General features: G+C 33.9%; 3 protein-coding genes across 4 annotated transcripts in view; 1 reads left to right on the top strand and 2 right to left on the bottom strand.

The window, feature by feature from the left end:
* Positions 1–1702: 1702 nt before the first annotated feature.
* On the bottom strand, positions 1703–10509 carry LOC129802889 (serine-threonine kinase receptor-associated protein). Its single transcript, XM_055849081.1, has 5 exons — positions 10256–10509; positions 5878–6168; positions 5676–5800; positions 5358–5607; positions 1703–2283 (listed from the first exon to the last, which is right to left on the bottom strand). The coding sequence occupies exons 1-5, from the start codon at positions 10368–10370 to the stop codon at positions 2081–2083; spliced, it is 984 nt and encodes a 327-aa protein (XP_055705056.1). The 5' UTR covers positions 10371–10509; the 3' UTR covers positions 1703–2080.
* A 114-nt stretch (positions 10510–10623) lies between these two features.
* On the bottom strand, positions 10624–15195 carry LOC129802886 (cap-specific mRNA (nucleoside-2'-O-)-methyltransferase 2). Its single transcript, XM_055849077.1, has 2 exons — positions 13855–15195; positions 10624–11401 (listed from the first exon to the last, which is right to left on the bottom strand). Exons 1-2 carry the CDS (start codon positions 15129–15131, stop codon positions 10684–10686), a joined length of 1995 nt encoding a protein of 664 aa, XP_055705052.1. The 5' UTR covers positions 15132–15195; the 3' UTR covers positions 10624–10683.
* LOC129802891 (transmembrane protein 64) overlaps positions 11292–23764 on the top strand; it is a 17416-nt gene continuing 4943 nt past the window's right edge. The window contains exons 1-3 of one of the 2 annotated variants that reach the window (XM_055849083.1): positions 11292–11355; positions 19601–20035; positions 20642–20765. In XM_055849083.1, coding sequence (XP_055705058.1) covers positions 19614–20035; positions 20642–20765 — 546 coding nt within the window. In that variant the 5' untranslated portion in view covers positions 11292–11355; positions 19601–19613. Of the gene's footprint in view, positions 11356–19258; positions 19545–19600; positions 20036–20641; positions 20766–23764 lie in introns of those variants that run through there. The other variant, XM_055849082.1, reaches the window with a different exon arrangement.

Here is a 23764-nt window from a genome sequence, read left to right as displayed (position 1 = left end):
TGCCGCAAAGTACGAGATTCTCTTTTTTTGTGTGCTTTTCGAGAGGAAAATTTAAGGAATGGTTTTCTTAATAATCATTTTATTTATTTACACACACACACAGTAGAGCCTCGCTATAGTCCACATTTGGTTCCTGATTTGACACTAGGGTCGCACTATAGTCCATGTCATTTTTTTTTTAATTATGGCTCCGCCACACCTTTTAGTTCAGGAAAATTTCATGAAGTTGAAATTGGAATCCTTGTCTTTCTCACACGCTTTGTATATGTCTATCTTATTCTTTCGCGCCCCAAATTCGATTGAGCTAAATTGAATTTGGAGTGATGTTTAAAAGAAGAAGAAGAGTGCGAAAGAATAAGATAGACATATGAAAAACGTGTGAGAAAGACAAGGATTCCAATTTCGACTTCATGGAATTTTCTTGATCTAAAAGGTGTGCCGGAGCCATTTTATCAACGACTTTTAGTATTGAAATTGCTCGACGGCTTCCACTTTCTTTGCGATTGTGGTACTTGTCCTCGCTCTCTTCATTATGGATCACAATGTTCACAACTATTCAATAAAGTTTGTCAAAAATATTAAAATAATTATGACAATATTGCCGCGTACTAAGAAACATAACCTAAAACTTAAAATCAGTGTTTTGAAATCAACAGTCGATAAATTGTGGACTATAGAGCGATGGCCTATAGCGGGGTTCTACTGTAACTTTTTTACCTCGTTTATTTAATACGACAATTAGGCCCAAGATCAGCTCAATCATTGCACTTTTCACTGAGAATTCCTATAAAAATGTGTAAAATTTTAGTAAGGCTGCAATGACACAATTGGGATTATTTAGCGGTCAATGTGATTCAGTTTTAACCAAAATATTTTTTCTTTAAACAAATTATACTGCATATACAAAATTCTGCATTTTGTCAATCGAATACTCTTACCTGGTTTCTAAGTTTCGTTCGTGGTTTCTAAATCATCCAAAATTTTGCCTAATAGTTCGATTGATATCGAAATTACAAGCAATACATTATAAGAATGACTTAAAAACGGCGCATAATCTTCAAATTTTCATTTTTTACAAGTAGTAAATAAGATAAAACCTCAGAAACGCATTACTACGTTAACAAAAAAAATATTTGTGCGTAGCCCATAATATTTTGCTAGAAAAAATTCAAAACCTAGAGCTTTGTCAAAAATAAATCCATAACAGAGAAAAAATATGTTGATTGGGGAAAAAATGTTTTATTTCTGAATAAAACAATCTTAATCCTCGATTAGCAATTTTTTTCTGTTGTAAGTAGGAAAGTTAATAAAACAAAAAAAATGTACTCGAATTATTAGGTGAGACAGTTAACTTCCCAGAGATCTAGACAAAATTGCATCGTGACACCAAAAATGATCTCTTTTTTTTACCCACAAAATTACATAAAGGAATTTTCACGAATTTCCCGTGAAGGAATCGCGAATACAAATTAAAAGAATTTTTTTAAAAAAAAGGGGTGCATTTATTTCTTTCAAGAAACAAATAAGAAAACAAAGTGGTTTTATCGCCCACAAACTCCCCTTTTTTTGCACTAAGGAACGCAAAGAGAGAGAAAAACAACTTTTTTTAAAATGTAAATAGTATTAATTTTCTGTTGTGATCAAAAAAAAATCTATATAAATATACATATTATAATAAATATATATATATAAAATGAAGAAAAAGGTGAAGAATTACATCTAAATATTTCTTATTTATAAAGAAAGATTTAAAAAAAATCAGAGAATGAGCAGAAAAAAAATTCAAGAGATAAAGAGTAATTACAGAATAAAAAGTAACAATTATTGCTGATTAAATTAAGGTAAAATGAAGAGGGAAAGAGATAAAAAAAAGAACTATAGAATTTCATTTTAGAAAACGGTAGAAAATTAAGTAATTATTAAGAGTAATAATTAAAGTAATAAAAATATTAATTATGATGATTAATATTCACTGTGAAATATTTTGGGAGACTCCAATTTTTTTTTTAATTTCATTTTTCCTCTTTTCCTACCAATTTTATTTAAAGAGCCGGAAAGAAAAAAAAAACAGTAAGGAATTTTACGATGCGGACACCTCACGATTGGCCGAATTGAAGACTGATGCAATCTCCGTTGGTTCTGTGCACTTCCACAGGCCATAAGTTTTGCCCACTGTTGTCTGCCACAGACGCAAAGTACCATCCTCGGAGCCACTGGCAAAGAGCTCTCCGTCTGGACTGAACTTTACCGCATGCACTGGACCAAAATGACCCTTGAAGGAATCTGGAAGAACAACATCATTCTCACGTAAGTCATTCATAAAGTTTTCTTCTTTTATTTTATCACACAATTTTTTATCAGTCGTTGAAACTGAACTAGATATGAATTCTTTTTTTTTATCGTGAAGAAATGAGATCAAGGTTTCAGGAAAACAATTATTTGAGGTCGCATAAATCGTTCAACTAAAGCTACTAGTGATAAGCCTAGATCAGCTTATTGTAGGTGAGATTCTTAACGTGATCTGACTCGGAATACATGCAAATTGGATTTAGTGCTGAAATTATGGGACACCATTCAGTTATCTTGAATCAAATTCGTGAAATTATACAAATTTTGCATTTAAACCAAAATAGGGTAAATGTCCTAATTAAAAACCATTTCCAGATGCTTTAACTTTGACAAAAGGTTCAACACATTAAGTTCATATTTTTTCTGACGAGAATTACATAAATTTGCTCCTTGACTTTTCTAGAATGTTACTGTTTAGTGAAAATTCTTTAGATTTAATTTGAAAACTTCCTAAATACAAGAAAAATACGCGAGCGTAAAATGCTGTTATTGGAAACATATTAATCCAAATGGAGACAAAGGAAATTTTCTAATTGGAGACAAACAGTGCAAGTGAAACCGCGACGAAAGGCTTCCAAAACCTTGTTCAGTTGCTCCTGAGTGCAGGATTTGTTCTTATTCCTGGTCTTTTCTCCTTTCCCATCTAAAACAATAAGAAAATCTCTCCAAAAAAATCATATTTCCGGAGTTTCCTATTGAAACATTTGCAGACACTTCAGAAAAACCCTTTTTCTTCACGAAATAGCTAATTATTTCATTTGAAAACTTCACGTATCGTTAATAATAAAGATTATCACTTAATTTAACTAAAATTAGCCAGAAATATGACATAAATGTTAATTCAATTCAATTTCAATTTCAATGTTAAACAAAACGAATAAATAACAGTCACCTCATTGTGTTTTTCATTGGAAAACATGGTTGATCGATGAAAAATTCGATGGTGAAAAGGTACACTTTTAATTTTTCTGAGAAATTAACAAATCAAAATTTGTGAATATGAATGGATTTTCGCTTTATTTGGGGCAAAATTAACTAAATAATAAAACTGTGGTATAGAAAATTAATAAATATAATAATTTTGTACTGTATTTATCGTGAAAACAATGACGTTTCCATTTGGAGTAGCGGAAAATTTCCAATTGGAGCAGGTTTTGAATTAGCTTAATTTACCCTAAGGCAATTACAGTAGACTCTCAAATGGGCATTTGGGGCAAAATGTCATCCGGTTTATCGATAGACCGATAGATCGATAGATAGGCGTCAAAGCCTTTGTAAATTCCACAAAAAGCGCTCAATTATAAAGAATCACGATAAAATAGGAAGAACTACAGAGAATTTGAGGGAATTAACTTCATAATTAAACGCAAAAATTGTCAACAAAATTTTTCGCCCGATTAAAAAAGAGCCGATTGACTGAGAGTCTACTGTACTTTAATATTTCTAAAGTAAAAATTTTTAATCATACTAGAAAAAAGTTAACAAAAGTTAAAAAACTCAAGTTTTCAGGAGTGATTCTATTTTTATGGACGCCAGTGTATATCAAAGAATTGTTGTTTTTTTTTTTAAGAATTCCCATTTAAAACCCTATTTTAAGTGTCTTGGTCGAGTAGAAGTAGTCAAATTGACATCTGAGTGGTTTCAAAGCGTTATTATGGGAAAAATCAATTTTTTCACACTTAAACGGCAAAATCGGACAGATAGCGTAGTCTGAGCGGAAAATGATATATGGACGAAATATAGACATAAACGTCCTTTAGAATTATGTCCAAGTAATCATTAAAATCGGTTCAGCGACAGTCGAGATAATTGAAGTTATGTGATATTGAAATTGGTATTTCGATTGTGGCGCCTCTAGTGTTGGTTCTATAAACTTTAAATGTTCTAGAAAGTTGAAGAGCTTTGCGAGACATTTAACCCTTTAATGACGAGACAGTTTTCACTGGCCGAAAATTAGCAATAAATATGAAACCGATAAACAGAACTTGTGAAGCGTTTTACGTCTAAACTTTGCAAAGCCAACAGAGTCTGATTTGGTGTATTTTTTGTCTCTATGAACGATAGGGACAAAAATAGTTCAAAAATTTAAATAATTTTTCTGACGATACCAATGACAGATAATTTTCACTTTAATGAAAAATATAATGTTTGAGTATTGTAGTTTCTTATTTCAAAACGGTTTTACTTAAAAAAAATTGGAAGTATAAAAAATAATTAAAATAAATTTTTTATATAAGAATTTAAAAATTTGTCATGTTTTAGCTTAAAAATTTACTATTTAGCAAATAGCTGGAGACTTGCAAAAAATATCCTAGATTTCTTCAACCTGCTACTTTACAATTATGCACAAACATCAGAAAAAAAATAACTTTTGGTAGTCAGGAAAAATTATTTTCTTTATGGGACACCGGTGTTCCAATCGTCCTTAAAGGGTTAATTTGCGCCCTTACTCGTCGAAATCGTTAAAATAGAACCGTAGATATAAGATTTTGAATTTCGTGAACTTTGACCTCTTATAGCTCAGGTCAGGGGTTATCGATCGACTTAAGTATTTTCTTGTTTGATAGGTATAATCTGCGGCTACAATATACTAAAATTACAGCCCGATGCACAAAGGAATTTTTGAGTTTTTTAACTTGGAAAATTAAAAATTTTTCTTTTAATAGCGCCCCTAGCGGTAGTTTTATGAACCTGCGATGTTAGAAGGGGAAGTGACATTTCACGTGAGCTTTCCAAAACGCCTTCACTTTTTAAATTCTGACAATTAGAACCGGAGTTATGGCCATTTTAAGAATTTTTTTGGACCCTTATAGCTCGGTTCAGGTGGGTCAGGGGACCTTAAGTTTGGTACTGATCGAAAGCACCAAGACTCTTTATAACCACGAGAATGTACTACTCTCTCTCTCTCTCTCTCTTTGTGCAGTTCGAGCAGTAACAAACTAAACTTTGCACTGTTGCATGGAATGCACGGTATTGAGCAATTTGTAACACGTGAAAAAAGTACTCACCAATCTCATTTCCAGTGACATAGTCGAATTTGTAGAGTTTAAAGTCGTCACCGCCACAGACGACGAAATGCTTATCCGGATGGAGACTCGCCGATGCGAGTGGTGAGGGAGTAACAATCTCCTTGACCACATTCAGTGTCTCATTCTCTAGGAAGGTAATTTTATTGCCGCAGGTCAGCGTCACGATGCTTCTATCACTTGACAGCTCGAGGCTGTTTGGATTGGATGGGAAGTCAATTCTCTGGACTTCCTGAAAAGAACATAGAAGGCTTCCGGATGAAGGAATTATTCCGAAAAATTTAAATGTTGCTTATTTACCTGGCCAGAGATTCGATCCCAGAGTCGGAGGGATTTATCATCAGCACAGCTTAGAATGCACTTATCGTTGCGACAAAAAATGGCCTTTTTGATACCAGCAGTATGACCAGCAAATTTTTCAGGTTCTAGAAACAATATTAAAGTTGAGAAAGAATTATTTTTGGGAAGTCGGGGGCAAAGGATGGGTAATAAAAATACCCACCAGCCGTCGGATTCTCAAGATTGAACACCTGGATGAGCTTCTCATTGCTGCCGGTCACGAGGTGTTCGCAATCCCTGTCGAACGCCACCGACTTGACAATGTGTTTGTGCATAAAGCTGTGAATCAGCTCACCCGTGACCGCATTCCAGACTTTTCCGGAAAAGTCAGCAGCTCCGGAAGCTGCCAAAGTAGCTTGTCCATTGAGTGCTACGCCCCATACAGCCCCCTTGTGTCCTTCAAAAGTACCCACCCAATCTCCAGTGTCACCCTGACGCAGCATTGGGTTGCCATCTGCAAAAAGCCATTGAGACACATGAAAACAACTATACGTGATCGTCACCATTGATCAACTTTGTCCCTTGACTCTTTTGCACATACAACACACAATTATTTTATTATTCATTGAAGGTTCGCGAATAATTCTCAATTTCTCACTTCCATTGATCTCGCAGCTGGAATTGCCATTGGAGAAGGATATTGTATTTGATGGTTTATTTAAGAATATTTGGATATCAATTATTTCAAGAGCATAAGTACAATAGTTTTGTAAACACGAAAAAGACCTTGATATACTGGAGCTCATTCACACTTAATTACTCCGAAATAATAGAAAAAGATGTTTTTTTTACTAATTATTTATTTCTTAGTGTTATTTATAGTAAGGTGAGGTAACTGGATCGTTTTCCGAAGAGTGCTACTTAAACGCTTGTTTTTGGACTGATGAAATTCTTTTTTACTTCTTCTAAATCCATAGAATTATTCACTGTTTCATTCAGAAACATAATATAAAAAAATTATAAAAATATTAAAGAAGATTTATAAAATAATGATAATAATGAAATAAGTCAGTATGCACTAACTGGGTCGCCTTTTCGCTAATTCACTTTTAATTAAACCTTTGGATTTAAAATTCTTTTTTTCACAAGGAAAAAACAATAAATGTTTTCAATCAACCGGCTGTCATTAGCGAAAATATCATCTAAAAGAATCGATCGACATAAGTAATGAAGACATATAAATCAGTGTTTACATCTACCCCGGGTTTGCTACTGCCTCTGTATTTCCTAATGGCCTCTATTTTCTAATTAACTTTATATCCATATTAAAGTAAATTCCCTACGGTTGTGTAGGAAAAACTCTTCGCTATGGATATAAATTTCTCTGCTGTGGCCATAAGTTCCAAAAAAAAACTCAAAAATGTACGTTATCTATAATAACTTACTTGCATTATCTATAATCTATACTTACTTGCCACATTACTTTTCGTTTTAATTTCTTGTCTGTCTAGAATATTTGTTAGGGATAAACTACTAACAAATAAAAAAATATTTAAAAAATAGGCTATAATGGGATAATGTTAAAAAGAGTCTAAATTTGAGATATCCTTTCTGACTGTTCCAGATACTCAAAAGAAAAAGACCATGATAAACTAGGTGCTCTTGATTGTACTGCTCGTACATCTTCATGCTCTTCTTTTTCTCGTTTTCCATCTCAAAACAGTGAAGAAATTTCAGGCTCTGTTCAAAATTATCCCATTGCATTGTAGGGTACAATAGGTACAAACGAATCTGATTCTGGACATTCAGATTTCCTCACAGTTTAAGATAGACAAAGAGAAAAAGAAGATCAGAAAGAACAAGACTTAAGTATAAGAGTAACTTCTCCGTTGCATTTTCTTTTGGAACCGTTTCGATAAGTTGGTATGGCAACGATAAAATAATAAGCGAAGTTCTTCATATTTCCACTAGTGGCAGTTGAATCGCTTACAGATCTTTTAACCCTTTTTTAAAGATCGTTTAATATAATAAAATAATAAAGATTTTTAAAGATCTTTTAAGGACGAGTGGAACATCGGTATCCCAAAAAAAAACTAATTTTTCGGACTATTTTGAAGGCAAAATAACTTTCTATAATCAAAAACTGACTGTCAAATAATTTAATAATTTTAAGATTTCTGCAGAAAATATCTACACCTCTGCCGGAAATCTGCTGATAAATCTGTAGATATTTCTACGAATTTTATTTGGCCTTGGCACAAAATTCGTCAGAAAGTTTTTGCAGATTTTCTAACGAATCCTGGGCCATACTCTGACGAAGTTCTGTGGATATTTTGCCGATTTTTTCTACATTCGACAGACTTTCCAGATAGCTGTCTTAAAAGATGAAATATTTTTCATTGAATTTTGTTTTCAAAATTCAAAATTTATAAGTTGAGAATAGTGAAGTAAAAACTTTAAGCAGAGTGTCGACATAAATTTCGTGTTTTTGTATCATTCCATTGGCGATTTTTAAGAAATTAGTATTTTTGTTCACATCTTTTTAGTTATCTAAAATGTTTAATCGGTAATTCTTGTTAAGAAGAACATACCATTTTCTTTATAACTTCTACAGTTTCTTCATAAATCAAAAATATTTTTGTGAAGTAATGGACACTCTGCAGATGTTCTATGCAGAAATTCTGCAGAAAATCTACAGATTTTCTAGTCAAAAATTCTGTCGAGAATCTAGGGTAAATTAAGCTAATTCAAAACCTGCTCCAAATGGAAATTTTTCGCTACTCCAAATGGAAACGTCATTGTTTTCATGACAAATACAGTACTAAATTGTTATATTTATATATTTTCTATATCACAGATTCATTATTTAGTTAATTTTGCTCCAAATAAAGCGAAAATCCATTTATATTCACAAATTTTAATTTGTTAATTTCTCTGAAAAATTAAAAGTGTAGCTTTTCACCATCGAATTTTTCATCGATCGACCATGTTTTCCAATGAAAAGCACAATAAAGTGACTGTTGTTTATTTGTTTCATTTAACATTTATGTCATATTTCTGGCTAATTTTAGTTAAATTAAGTGATAATCTTCATTGTTAACGGTACGTGAAGTTTTCAAATGAAATAATTACCTATTTCGTGAACAAAAAGGGTTTTTCTGAAGTGTCTGCAAATGCTGCAAATGCTTCAATAGGAAACCCCGGAAATAAGATTTTTTTTTGGAGAGATTTTCTTATTGTTTTAGATGGGAAAGGAGAAAAGACCAGGAATAAGAACAAATCCTGTACTCAAGAGCAATTCAAAAAGGCTTTGGAAGCCTTTCGTCGCGGTTTCACTTACACTGTTTGTCTCCAATTAGAAACTTTCCCTTGTCTCCATTTGGATTAATTTGTTTCCAATAGAAGCATTTTGCACTTGTGTATTTTTCTTGTATTTAAGATGTTTTCAAATTATATCTAAAGAATTTTCACTAAACAGTAACATTCTAGAAGAGTCAAGGAGCAAATTTATGTAATTCTCTTCAGAAAAAATATGAATTTAATATGTTGAATCTTCTGTCAACGTTAAAACGTCTGGAAATGGTTCTGCATTAGGACATTTACCCTACAGATTTTCCAGGCAGAAATTCTGCCGAAAATCTACAGATTTTCTCTAAATATAGTGGTATATACCGTTACAATTAAAAAAACCTCCGAGTAAAATCGGCAGAGAGCCAATGATTTGACGGGTGTTATTGTTTTTGGGACACCGGTGTCCCACTCGTCCTTAAAGGGTTAAATATCGACGCTTCCATCAATGGTCGAGATAGTCCAAATAGTTTAGAAATAAAAATTAATGTTTTGTGCTACCCCGTGTTTGATGGTGCCCCATTTTCCCCTACATTAGAATCACAGTTGCTTATAAATCGAAAAGTAGATTTAGGGAATTGCGTTTCAAAATATATTCTATGTAAATTTATTTCTATTGGAGGAAAAAGACTTATCCTATTAAGTGTACTATTTTAGGGATGCTAAGCTAATTAGAAGAATCAAGAACTAATGCTCGGACAAAAGAGCATGAGTAAGAACTCGAGCGTTCAACTGAGTTAATAGCTTCCGATTGCAATTTTGTCCATTTGGAGGCAGTTTGCCGATTTAACTGTGTCGCTCGGATGGAGTGTCTGATGCTGAGACAAGTTCCTGACCTTCCGTCGGAGACTTTTTGTTCCGGTTCGCCTTCAAATTTTAACCTTCTATTCAATCATTTCCGTCTCATGTTTCTCTTCTGAGATCAAAAGACTGTTCTTTATTTTGCACAAAGGATATTCTTGCAATTTCTCCAATTTTTTTTCTGACTATTCCAAATAGGAAACTATTTTTTGTTATAAAGAATTTCATCTGAATAATTTTTTTTATCTGTGGTGGCCTCCAAATATGCTTTTCTGTTTGTAAATAATTCAAGGTTATGTCAATTATTTTTATTTGCAATTTTGATGAATTGCCGTATGGAAAGTGCTCCAGTGGGTGCATTTCAGCACCCGGAATCCTTCTGTGTGTTCCCGAGATGCTTGAGAGCGTGGGAAAATGGGAAAATTGCGGTGAAAATTGGTGCAAATGCTTACCTTTGCATGCTGATATGAGAAAATAGCCACAATCCGTTATATCACTGAAATCCAAATTAACCACTGGTCTTGTGTGTCCACTGAGTGTGATAGAGATCTGCCGGATATTGCTCATGGTTATCTGTGCACTATTCTACGGGAAATTAGTGAAAAGAAGCGAAAATTTTGAATTTTTGCACAAGAGAAGAGAGAAACAGCAGAACACAAACTGATCGTCCAGAAGTCGACGAAAAAACGATGGAGGCTGCGGGCCTGAAAGTGTGTTTGTGGCGCCCTCTGCACAAAAAACTGTACTATTTTAGTACAGTTGATGCATTCGATGACATTTTGGCGGGAAGGCGGGAAAAATGCAACACACGTGCAGTGATATTATACAATTTGCATTATTTCTTTGTAATTTGTCTGCTTATTTTTGATTTACAAGCTCGTTAATTTGCGAGAAGATCACGAAACATTTTCATCACGAGATGATTATTGAAACATCGGATGAGTCGGGTGTAGGAGAAATTTCCATAAATATCACGTATGTCCACCAGAGACAGAAGAATACTGTCTGAGTCTTCTTTCTCCAGGAGATTCTCAATAATCTCCAGAATATTTGAGTATGTTTCACGAATGTATTTGCTGGAGACATCAATGGATATTTCTCCAAGATGACATTTCAATTGAATTCGCGATTGACGCTCCATTGCCAGTAGAAATACAAGTCCAGCTGAAAGTTGACTAAGTGGGCAGAAATTCACGAGAATAATCTTCTGAATATCTGGCAATTTCAGAGCATTGCGCATCTCAATCACAGTATCATGGAAATATTCAGAATGGTCATGAACTCTGCAGAAATTCTTCATTTCAATCAACACGAGGCTACCACGTCTCTCTGTCCGGCAATTGGGAGAATTGTCTTCCTTGGAGTAATCTACACAATCTCGGGCCATATCAAGGAAGTAATGATAGAGACCCGATGACACAAAAACACTGTATGATATTTTCCTAAAGCGCTTCCCATAAATCGGAGAGATGCTGCAGGTGCTGCAGCAGCGCAAGAAATTGTGATTGTTGCAGGTGACGATGGACTCTTCATATCGCTTATACCTCTTCCGGTGAGTATCGAGTATTTGTTGATCGTTCTTGCATTTATTTATGACCCTAAAAATATATATATTTTTTTAATTGTCAGTCTTTAATTGAGCATAACTTTAGGCTCATTCAAGAAATAATTTAGACCACGCCCCCATGCAGTGGTATGATGTTTCCTATGTTTCCCATATGTTTCTAGCGTGCCAAAAAAAAATTTGAGTTTATTAGCTATTTTCTGTCATTGTAGGATGATTTAGCAAATAAGACTAATACAAAATAAAAGCCAATTTAATAACGAAAAGGCAATCGAAAACCTCAAATTGGCAACCTACGTAGTTTTGGAGATATCTCATGAAATGTGTACGAAAACAGGAAAAAAATTACACTAAAAGTGGTCACATTTTTCAAAGCTAATGTCACTCCCCTGTCCCCTTGAATTGTCCAATTGCTCTCAAACTCTTGCATCTTCACTTTTTCCCACAGAGATACGAAAATATCGCCCAAAAACCACAACTACCAGTTCTATCTTTTGCGTATTATGATGTTCTTCCTTTTAAAAAATAAACCACGCCCCTAGTATGACCTTTATGAAGAAGAAAAGCAGTTATATATAGCGCTGACACACCTTTTAGATAGATCCAGAAAATTTCGTGATACCAAAATTGACATCGTTTTTCTTCTCAAATTGTTGGAATTAATTCTAACGAAAGAGATGTGAACTTTGATTTCATGAAATTTTCCACATCCAAATAAAAATAAAAATTTATACATGGGGAAGAATAAAAAGAAATAGGCGGGGCTTCAGATAAGGCGTGCTGCAATCTCTTCTTCATGCACTTGCCCTCTTACTTCCAATAACAAATTATGAGTTTTGGGTAAATGGAGTAGGGATAATTCAAAGAAATGGGCGGAGCTTCAGATAAGGCGTGGCATTTCGTTCTTTCCCTCACAAATACTTCTAAATTTTCTAGCTACCTTGGTGTACGCACAACAGATACACATCACAGACTTTGAGCAGAATCACTGAGAGAAATCCGAAAAAGTTAAAATAACATTCCGGAAATGTTTATTTTACCCCGCATTATTGATCCGAAATCGGTGTAAATATTATACTTTTTAGGTGTATGATGGGTTAAAGTTACCCTTTTTCATGTTAATTTTACACTTAAAAAGGTGTAAAATTATCAATAAAAAATGTTGATATATTTTTACACATGAAAAGTGTTGAAGCTACGAGGAAAAAAAGTTAATCGCACCCTCTTTTTTTTCTCAGTGATAAAACAAGTGGGCGGGGCTTGAGAAGGGTAGTGGAATTATTTAATTTTGATTCAAAAAGATGTATAAAGCTGTCTACACACTAGGCAAATTATTGCAATAATAACATTTCAAGTGACATTGAAATAAAACTTCAATACTGAAGCGAATATTGAAACCAATATTTCAATATTTGCCTACACACTGAGCAAATTGACTTCAATATTAAAATTTCAATATTACAACTTATTAAAATACCATTTAGGTCAGAGATTCAGTTCCTTTCAAACATCGAAAAACTCTTGGAATTAGCATGTTTATAAACAGGAAGACATCAAAGAATATCATCGTAGATAAAATCAGAGATTCTGCTCTATATCCTGCTCAATTCTTCCCAGAAACCCATCTTTGTCAGGACTTCTCCCCTATTTCCTCTAGAAAATCTCAGATCTTCTGGGATTTTATAGTATCTTTTGTCAAGTATGCCCGGAATACTCATATTGGTCAGAAGATTTCTACTGGTTCCTCCGGGAAATCACAGATCTTCTGGGATTTTCTTCTGTATTTTGTCAATTCCCAAATTCTGACCAATTTGGGTATTCTAAGAAGTGCTAACCAAGCTGGGTTCTTGGGAAGATTTGACAAAATGTACAGCGAAATCCCGAGAATCTGGGATTTTCTGGAGGAAGCAGGGATAGATTTGTCCTGACTTGGATTTTTATCTTGGATGTGTTTTCATTCATGAACAAGAAAATCCAAGCAGTTCTGTCATGAACGAAGAAGTTTTCTGACCATTAAAAAATATTGCAGGAAATATCAAATCAATTTGATATTTACAATTTTTTGAAATTTTATTTCAATGTGACTTTGAAGAATTTTAATGACATTATTTGGCCTAGTGTGTAGCCATTAAAAATACTGAAATAAATGAATTATTGAAAAAAATGCTCCATATTGAAACAAATATTGCAATAATTGCCTACACACTGGACAATTTTCTTCAATATTGAAACTTTTATGTCAATAAATCTTTGCAATGTAGAGACAATCCTTGTCAATTTTGGATATTGAAAAGAAATATTGCAATAAGTTTTGTCTAGTGTATAGCCAGCTTAAGGGGCGTGGCCTCATTATTTGGGGCAGGACATATGCAATTCCATGAATAAAAAATTGTCGTATTACTATTCTAAAAACCAAAAAAATAGGGGCGTGACCTAATATCACTTATGGGCGGAGCTTACAAATTTGGGTTTTAAGACTTTACATACCTGTCTGTGTAACTCCCTTCACTAATTCGTGGTGATTCCCGCCAGAAATTTGGTAAAGCATTTGGAATTGTTATCCTGGCATTTTCTGGGAGATTCTCCAATTTAAAACGGCGACAGAATTCGATAAAAACTACCTGTATCAACTGTTCAGTTTCGGGAGAGATTTTCTTGATGTCTCTTGGATCGTACGTCGCAAGATTTCTCTCTATAACGTTAATCTGGAGATCAGCGAACATATCCATGCAATTGTAAAGTTGCTGGAAGAAGGTCTGGGGAATTGTGGCTTCTGGGAATAATGAAGTGTCATGATTGGACATATTTTTGAACATTTTCTCGAGGAATTCCTGGCTGGGACGCGTTTCTAGGTTTTGGCAGATAACATAAACCTCAGAATTGCCTTCTCGGGATGTGACTGGTTTGAAGACGGTGACGGTCTTGAAGATGTAGACGAGAAGATAGAGAAGACATACACTGGATGATTCGAAAAATGTGAACATTTTGAGAACAAAATTTCCGTTTAGTGAGAGAATCCTCAAAGCAGTTACAGTCTCTGCGTAATGCAGATGAGAAACAATTTCCTCCTGGCAATCCGGAGTGTTCGTACAATTGACCGATCCATCGGCAGTGATAAGATCAATCTGGCCCATTTTTGAACATCTTTCCACCAATTGATCTACATTCTTTCCACTTGTGATGTCTCCAGTGTAATCTGCACCAAATTCCCAGTTTTCGAGAGTTGTGTACATAAAACGATCATCAGCAATCATACTCCCAAAGGAATTTCCCTCGTAGTAGGTATTGAGAGTTGTAGCGCACCATGTCCAATTTTCAATCTCTGTATGAGTCTTCAGGAAGTGATTGAGTGCCACTACAAATGCACCTGGAGCTTCGCAGAGGTGCAATGTATTCAGGGATTGAGGACTATTCTTTGGAATAAGCGGGAATGACGAGAGACACTCGTAGAACTTTGTCCAAGCTTGTGTGACAAATTCCGCCACAAATGTTTCTTTAATTTTCGGGATAATCACCGATGATGGACTTTGGGTGGATGTATGAGTACTCCATGGCTCCAGCTCCAGGTCATTGAGCTTGCTCTTAACTCCATTGAGTCTTTCCTTTTGTTTCTGTAGGCAGGTATCGAGAAAAGCGTCCTGGGTAAAGAGGGTTTTACTCTCAGGAAGCTTCCAATCAGCTTGGCGTATAAAGGTGAACTTTTTCTGGAACTGGGACTCAATTAGATCACTAGAGAGCCTCTGGGAGCACTCTTGTTGAGACATTTTTCTTTAATTTCGGTGGGAGGTTTTGTGCTGAAAATCACATTTATAAATCCCGCTAAGCTCTTCGGAATAGAGATTCAAATATTTGTCATAAAGACGGAAGGGCTTTTTTTGAATTTCATATTTTTGCAAAGAGTCATATATTCAACTGGCTGAGTAAGCTCCACCTTTTAATAAGTTTAGGACACGCCCACTGTTTATAAAATGTTGTTAAATAATTTTCTTTTTAAATTTTGTATGTTAAAAATAACGGATAAGTACAGCACAGTTGAGGCAAAGAGCTTCGCAAAGAGCTGCCGTCAAATATACTCCTACTACCAATTGAACATTATCATTCAAAAAATAAACCACGCCTCTTTTCGAATTTGTAAAAAAAATGAAAATGTCGTTCTGACTGAAAATCTTGGATAAAATTATCCTCTTTTTTAAACGAATTCCTAATAACTCACAACAAAGTTAAGTTTGTTGTTTGTTTAGTATTTATTACGTAAAAGTTCACAAAATTAAATTTTAATAATGCTTTTTTGTGAATCCCGATTGACTAAAAAAATTTCTTTTAATCCTCGGGTGTCCCCACACTACCATTATTATCAATAAACCATGATACACCGAAACCAAAAATCAGTGCTTCTTTTAGTTAGTTTGTTTTTGCTAAATGTTAGCAATATTTTTATTATTATTATTATTATCATTTATTTTAATCAAAGCTGATAGGGCCGCCAATCTTACATGGTTTGATTAGAGAAATAAAGAAAAATGAAGCTACAAGCAAAGACATATTAAATGATAGACAGAAAGTAATCAAAAATTCAAGGTTAGCCTTGTAGTGATCCAAATCTTATGGATTACTCTGCGAAGATAATTTATGGGAGTTGAAGAAGATCAAGACCAAAGAGGAATTAAAAAGAGTTCGATGGAGAAATTCTCACTTAGAGAATGACAAAAAAAAAATAAAGAGATGTAGCGGTACCGTCCAAAAAAACTCCATTATTTCCTCTTCCCATTTAAGAGTAGATAAGGCTCATAGATCTCCCTATCCTTCTCTATCCTTTCTGTATCGAGTAAATAAATATAAATATAAAGTATATTAGGAATCCTGTTTTAGAATTTTTTGAAGAAGACGCAATTGTTTGAAGGATTTATTAAAAAAAAACTGATCTTTTTCACGGGTTTTTTAGGGGTACTCTAATTGTCCAATTATTCTCTCAAGCTTAGAGTTTGAAGTGAGACCACATCTTTTTTTGTTCATTTGCTCCCTTTTATTCAATGAACAACGTTTAAATTTTATGTAATGTGCTTTTCAACCAGTCCTATGAAAAGCCTAAAAAAATATTTTTAGAGAAATATCCTTTTATACTAGTGATTCCTGTTAAGTATTTCGGAATAGTTTGCCTTGATAGTATAACTTCTGGTAGAAGGCATGACTTTTATTAAATTTAGGTGGAATTTAAAAATACTACCCCGCAGGAGTGAGGGTTTTTCTTTTTATTGTAACTATCCGTAAGAGTCCCATTAATCAAAATTAAAAAACAAAAATTAGATTTTTCTTTGAAAAATTTGACGAGTAGGGATAAGTTGAGTAGGGTAAGTGTGCCAAATTTCGGCATAGTTGCATATAAGCACCGAAGTCCTAAGTTTGAAATGCAATATTTTGAATTCATATTGATATTTTTTGTTACTTCCTTTTCGGGAGGGTTGTGTGGAAGCTTGAAAACTAGTTAATCTTCTTTGTTTTCTTTAAATAACTTCCTATAACATTGAAAAATTAATAAAGATATGGGCATTACTTTGGGTAGTATTCCGGCCCTTTTGAGTGAAATTCCGGCCACCTTTTGTGACGCAACGGATAGAAAATTTCGAAACGTCAAACAGAACGAGTTTCATATTTAGTTTAATACGTTTATATGACCCACGAGCCCTGATATCTTCCGTGTAATTTGTCCTAAACACCTGAAGAGTAGCATCTTAAAGTTACGCGCAGATTCCCGTAGCAATTTGCCCTTCCTGAACTCTTCCAAGGCCTTTTCCACATCATCTTTTTCATAGAAGCGATGGTTTTCTTTCTCTGGACAATGTAGAACTCAGAAATTGAAAAAGAAACACAAAATGAATAAGAAATTTTGGAAAGCAAAAGATGTTGCCGGAATATCCAACACTACCTCACCGGAGAGACGCTCACAAAGTATCTACTTTTTTACGCCAAATACAGGATCCAGCTGGGAAATTTTACCCGAAATTTAAAGAATGATTCACTAATAACATAAACAGAAACAATCTTTAATGAAAACTAATCAATTTTCTTGAAAAACACCGAAGGAATATCTTCTGCACTTCACTACAAATCGTAAGACTGCTAAAAACACAATCGATCTGCCACATTTTTTGTAAGACTCTTTCCACAGTGAGTTTTTACAACACAATTTAAATTAAAATTATACCTAAAATTTAACGGTCTTTGTGTTAATACATCCCGAGAATGAATAAATATTTAAAAGCAAAATGAATTCATTGACTATTCGAAGATTACATACATAATTTGACACACATGAGCCTTTTTTTTCTTCTTTTTTTTCTAAAATTTAAAACTTCTTAAATTTTATGAAGCTAAGCTAATTGTATAGAGGACAGATTGTCCTATTCTTTATCAATAAATTGAATTGAATTGAATTGAATAATTTTAATTAATTTATTTGCATGGCCGAAATTACACTCAAAGTGGCCGAAATTTGGCACACTTTCCCTACACACCTTTAAAATTGGACTATTTTGTTATTTTTAAAATGAATTGAGCCAATTTAGGCTTTTTTAATGTAATTTAGCTTCACAATTAGGGGAAATGCTTCTAATTTTGTCCAGTTTCTTATTTTGGACACTTTGAGGATAACATTGGACACTAAAAATAAATTGATTAAAATGATGGATTTTTATTCCAATATTTGATGAATAATGAATTCTATCCAAATATTTGTTCTTTTTGGAAGATTTTAACACTAAATACGTTAAAATTTGAATATGATTTGAGTTGAAATTGCTTTGTTGAAAATTCAGTGTGAGCAATTGCTTACGAGAAATATGACAGCACTTCGTGGCTTACTTCAGTCTTATTTAGTTTTGGTGAAGTACTAACAAAGTTTGTTCGCTGTTTTTGAGTGATATTATTGAATATTCATTGAGTATTGTGTTGATTCACGTCACTGATGATTTGTACATTTGACCTGAAGTGAGATTTGCCTTGTGAATTATATTTTTCGTGTGAAAAATGGGAAATTTTTTAAGACATTCACCAGTGAGGTGATGATTCTTATTTTGGACAGGTGTTTTTCTCACGAAATTTCGTGAAGTTTTAGCTTTTGTGATGACTAGGTTGGACAAATGCCTGGAGAAATGAAGGAGCATCATCTCTACGAAAGAGATGCAGTGAGAAATGCCTTGAAAGGCTCCCGGAAAGGGCAGGGAATGAGCGAATCCGCACGTACTTGGAGTACCAAAGTCAACTCACTTTAATGAATGATATGGAAAGTTTCTGGGCGTCTTGTGACATTCCACGTTTCCCTTACATGACCAGGAAGAGGACTTGGTAAGATTGGTTCATAAAATGAAGAACAATGGGCATCCTGTTGAGGCGGATTATCTGTCCAAATTTACAGACAAGTTGTAAAAATTAATAACCAAGTTGTCCAAAATAAGAGTCAAATTCACCTCTACATATCAATTAATTTTTAAACGTATTAAAACTAATTTTAGTAAAAATGAGATGATAAATAGCTTGCCAAGTTTCTAAACAATCCTTCTGAAAAGAGAGTAACAAGAAAAGTCAATTAGTATTGAAAATATGGCACTTCAAACTTAGGATATCGATGCTTATATGCAGACTGTCCAAAATTATAAGCACTTCCCCTAGTTTATCGGGCTAAATTATATCACAATAAGGTTCAGTTACATTTAGAAATAGGAGAAAAATATCTAATTTTAAATCTGCCCCAATTCAAATGTGCCCCATTTCCTTCTATCGCAACGAAAGTGATACAGAAAAATCCGGATTATATTTTCTGCTTCTCTTCCGAATTGCAATAGCTGTGGTATGATTAAGTAGGCCAGAAGAGCACTGTCAGAATCAGATGATTTTGTCAGCGTCGGGTTGCCCAGCCAGTCGGTGCTGAAACTTCGTTGAGGAATGATATGCAGTTGGAAGAAAGTGGCTCATCCGTAAATTGGCTTTAATTTGTGTGGAAGTGGAATGATGAAGTGACATGATTGTGTCGAGTCGAGGAGCCAGAAAACAATTTCATCGAGTGACAAAGTGAAGTTTTTGTGTCTGGAGGAGAGAAAGTAATATTTTCAGCTGGGAGCGGGAGAAATTCCTTGTCCGTGATTCAAGTTCATGGGTGGTGTGGCCATCAAAGTGTGGATAATGTAGGTGAGCTACATATTGATTGAATAATTAATGCTGATCCGCATGTCTGGGTCAGGTAAACACCAACAATGGATGGGAAGTGTCTCGAAGAGGGTGATTTGGATGAAGAGAAACTCCTCAATCAAGCTCCGGACAAATTCTGTGTCCGACTACATCGGTGCCTCTCCCACAATCGCATTCTCAACTACCTCCTGCCCAGTGCTGTTTTGGTTGTGGTGATCCTGGTGATATACTTCTTCAAGGATTCCTTCAAGTCACTCCTGTTCTGGGCTGAGAACCAGAATTCCTGGTATGTCTTCTTCATCTTCATCGGGCTATTTGCCGTTGTGAGCTTCCCCGTTACCGTGGGCTACCTTGTGCTCATCATCACGAGCGGATACATGTTTGGCCTAATCAAAGGACTTCTCACTGTCATCCTGGGCGCTAATGTAGGTGTCGCAATTGCTCACAATACCATTAGGAGCATCCAGACTTTTCTTCCAGTCCAAAAGTGAGTTTTTTTTTCTTAAATTTCGAACTCTGACCTTATCTCTCTCTCCAAAATGCAAGCTTATTAAGCTCTCCAGACGTCAGTGGACAAAAAAACTTAGCTTAGATTAAAGGTCTTGGAAGGGTTAATGATTAGATCACTTCACCCAATTTTCTCCAGTAAGACCTTCTCAGCCTTCTCAGCAGTTTTTAGAATATTATCGCAATTGCTTTTCTCACATTTCAACCGTTGAATGGAATAACACAAAAGTCTCGGAAGTTCGTGAGTGGCATGTGTTTAAAAAATCAACCAGATGGGCTGCTTCTGTGTCCCAGAGAGAACTCTAAACTCTGTAGCAATTTAACTCCGTGCGTAGCGAGTTCAATTGCAGTCTCTGTTATATATTTAGAAAGTCAGAAATCAATTGAAAAGTTCCTCAAGCACACGTCACGAACAGCACAGAATTTTCCTATGTAGATTTTTAGCACTGACAAGTTAATTGAATTAGAAAAATATGTTCTAAAATTCCCAATTTTTCTAAAATAAAAATATTTTTCCAATGAAAATAAAATCTTAGAATTTTGGGGATGACAATATAATTTGGATTGATTTAAATTGTCTTTGCAGATTGATTAAGAATGAGACGGGACGTGCAATATTGCGTGTGATCTCTGGACCTAGAGCATTCAAAGTGGTGCTCTTCTGTCGACTAACACCAATTCCATTTGGACTGCAAAACACAATCTTCGGGGTAAGTTAAGAGCTTTTTTATGTGCAAAATTTTTAATTATGTCATTTGATAGTATTAATTTTCTAAGGACGATATTCTATTTCCTTTATTTACAATGAAAAAGATACACTTAGAAGAAAACGGGGGTGCAATTAACTTTTTTCCTCATAACTTTAACACTTTTTTAGGTGTAAAAATATATCAACATTTCTTAATGTTAATTTTACACATTTTTAAGAATAAAATTAACATGAAACAGGATGACTTTAACCCATAATACACCTAAAAAGGGTAATATTTACACCGATTTCGGATCAATACTGCAGGGTACAAAAAACATTTCAAGAATGTTATTTTAACTTTTTTGGTTTTCTCTCACAGTGTAGATTGAGAGACCTCATAGAATCTAATAAGAACTTCGATTTACGTAGAGCTGAATGAGGCAGATTCACTCATCTGAACCTATATTCAAAAGTTAGTTAGTTTCCCTTGCGTAACGATCATCTGAAAATATAAAGAACAATTCCTAGATTTATTTATTATCCCTAAAATGTATATTTCAGACATATTGAGAAAAAAAGAGGCTGCGATTAACTTTTTTCCTCATAACTTTAACACTTTTTAGGTGTAAAAATATATCAACATTTTTTAATGTTCATTTTACACCTTTTTAAGGGTAAAATTAACATGAAGGAAGGGTACCTTTAACCCCCAATACACCTAAAAAGGTTAATATTTACATCGATTTTGGAACAATATTGCAGGGTAAAATTAACATTTCCGGAATGTTATTTTAACTTTTTCGGATTTCTCTCAGTGCAGTATTGCATGTGTGAAACTACTTCATCCACCCCTAATTTTCTCGATATATTAAAAATTTTAATTTTCAATTTTCAATTTCATTTTTCAATTCAAACATCTGGAAAGTTAAATTTTAGGAAATTTGGGGTCGAAGGAACGTCTGTTCGACATGGAAGCCCTATTGACACTTTTGTCAAAATGTTGAAAATTATTTAATGTTATCTAGTAAAATATAAGTTAATATAACGTTTTTTCTGTAATATACCTTTTACTATAAACAGATATGTTCAAATTTCATATCCTAAGTGCTGGGTGCTGACACGAATTCTTAAAGTGTCAATAGACGTTCCTTTCACCCTAAAATGCTTTTATTTTTCGATGACAAAACTATTTAAAAAAATACACTTTCCTTTAATCGTAAAAGCAGCGCTTAACTCTTTAAGGACGAGAGGGTCCAAAATCGGGGATCAGAAAAATCACCTTTTCTGACTTTTTGAGCATGACACAACTTTGGATGACCGTAGGAAAAAGTTAATTTTTGGGTCACCGGTGACTCAATCGTCCTTAACGGGTTAATAGAAGATTGAGTTAAGGATTTTTCACCTAAATTTCTAATATTTTCAAGATTTTGAGACTCTGAAAACCGTCAACTGAGTTCGATAAGAATTTTTCCGGTACTTTCAAATAGCGTAAAACATGTTGATCAAACTGTTAATAAAAGCCTTTTTTGCAATAATTTTTAGTTTTTATGCGACGATGACCCAAGGTCTGTTACGGATGCTATTTTGAGACAAAAGCATCAGGACATAATCAGACTAAACAGAAAGCATCGGCTTACAATCAAATTTCGGTGGAAAAGTTCTTTTTTCCACTGAAAAGTAACACTGTTAGAGGCAAAAAGCTCTTTTGGCTTCTAACAACAGAAGATTTTTGACCCTTAGGGTACATTAAGAGGCATGTATAGCGGATATATTGACAAATTCAACAATTATCTGATAGACCCTAGTCATTTTTCTTAGTTCCTAAACATTTTTCCTACGATATTTCGGCAAAACTTTAGAAAATGGAACTTTATTTATTAAGAAATTATTAAAAGATATTAACCTAAATTTGGTCAAAAATAAAATACCTTAGCGCTCAATTTATTGAGTGGAATTATACTTATTTCCAGCCAAACAAACAAAATTCTATTATATTTCAATAAATACTTAGAATAAAAAATCAAAATGTCGATTTTTTATGTTGGCATGAAAGGACGTTATAATCTATGTATGAATTTATTTCGACATTTCTTTTTTTGTTGAGTTTTTTTTAAAGATTATGGGGTAGAATTATACTTATTTCCACCACTGTAGAGGCGTAAAACTTACGGGAAATTGAAGGGAAGGTACTTTTATGATAATTTTCATTATAATTACTTTAACTCTGTCTTCTCTTTTAAGATTTTGAGTAGTTACCCAAGGAAAAATATGAATATATGAGGCGCTCGGACCAAAAAAACTCTTAAGTCGTATGCATTTCCCTATTAAAATAGTGTTTTTTGCTCTGAGCTCCTCATACTGAAAATTTTTTTTTTTTGACTATTTAGAATCGATAAAATCCGATTCTTACAGATGATTATAAACTATAATGATGTCATAGTCTAGAATATTTTTCGTAGGAGCTCGAATTATTCCAGATTTAAGATATTTTTGATCAAATTTTGATCGAATTTGATTGAATTAAAAAATCTTGAAATTAGTTTGCTGAACATGCTACGGTTCAGAAAGAGATTCTAAATTAGAACATCCTTATAGTTTGTAATCATCTACAAAAGCATTAGATTTTTGTCGTTTTTAAATAATTCAAAAGATTTTTTGATAAAAAGTGACCGTATTATCCTTCAGGCACCCAGATTCCAAAGCGCCAAATAGTTAACCCTTTAGCGACGAGACAGTTTTCGCGGACCCAAAATCAGTAATAAAAATGAAACCAATGAATAAAATCAGTAAAAGGTCTTATATCTGGCCTTCGAAAAGCCAACAGAGTCTGATTTGGTCTATTTTTGTTTCTATGAACGATAGGGACAAAAATAACCTAAAAAATTAAGTAATTTTTCTAACAATACTATTGAACAATAATTTTCAATCTAATGAAAAATAATATGTTTGAGTATTGTAGTTTCTTTTCCCAAAACGGTTTTGCTAAAAAAAATTGGAAGTATGAAAAATATTTAAAAT

This window comes from Phlebotomus papatasi, chromosome 2 (assembly GCF_024763615.1).
Source record: "Phlebotomus papatasi isolate M1 chromosome 2, Ppap_2.1, whole genome shotgun sequence".
NCBI lineage: Eukaryota > Metazoa > Arthropoda > Insecta > Diptera > Psychodidae > Phlebotomus > Phlebotomus papatasi.
The sequence above is the reverse complement of the archived record's forward strand: the minus strand, read 5'-3'. Positions and strand labels throughout refer to the sequence as shown.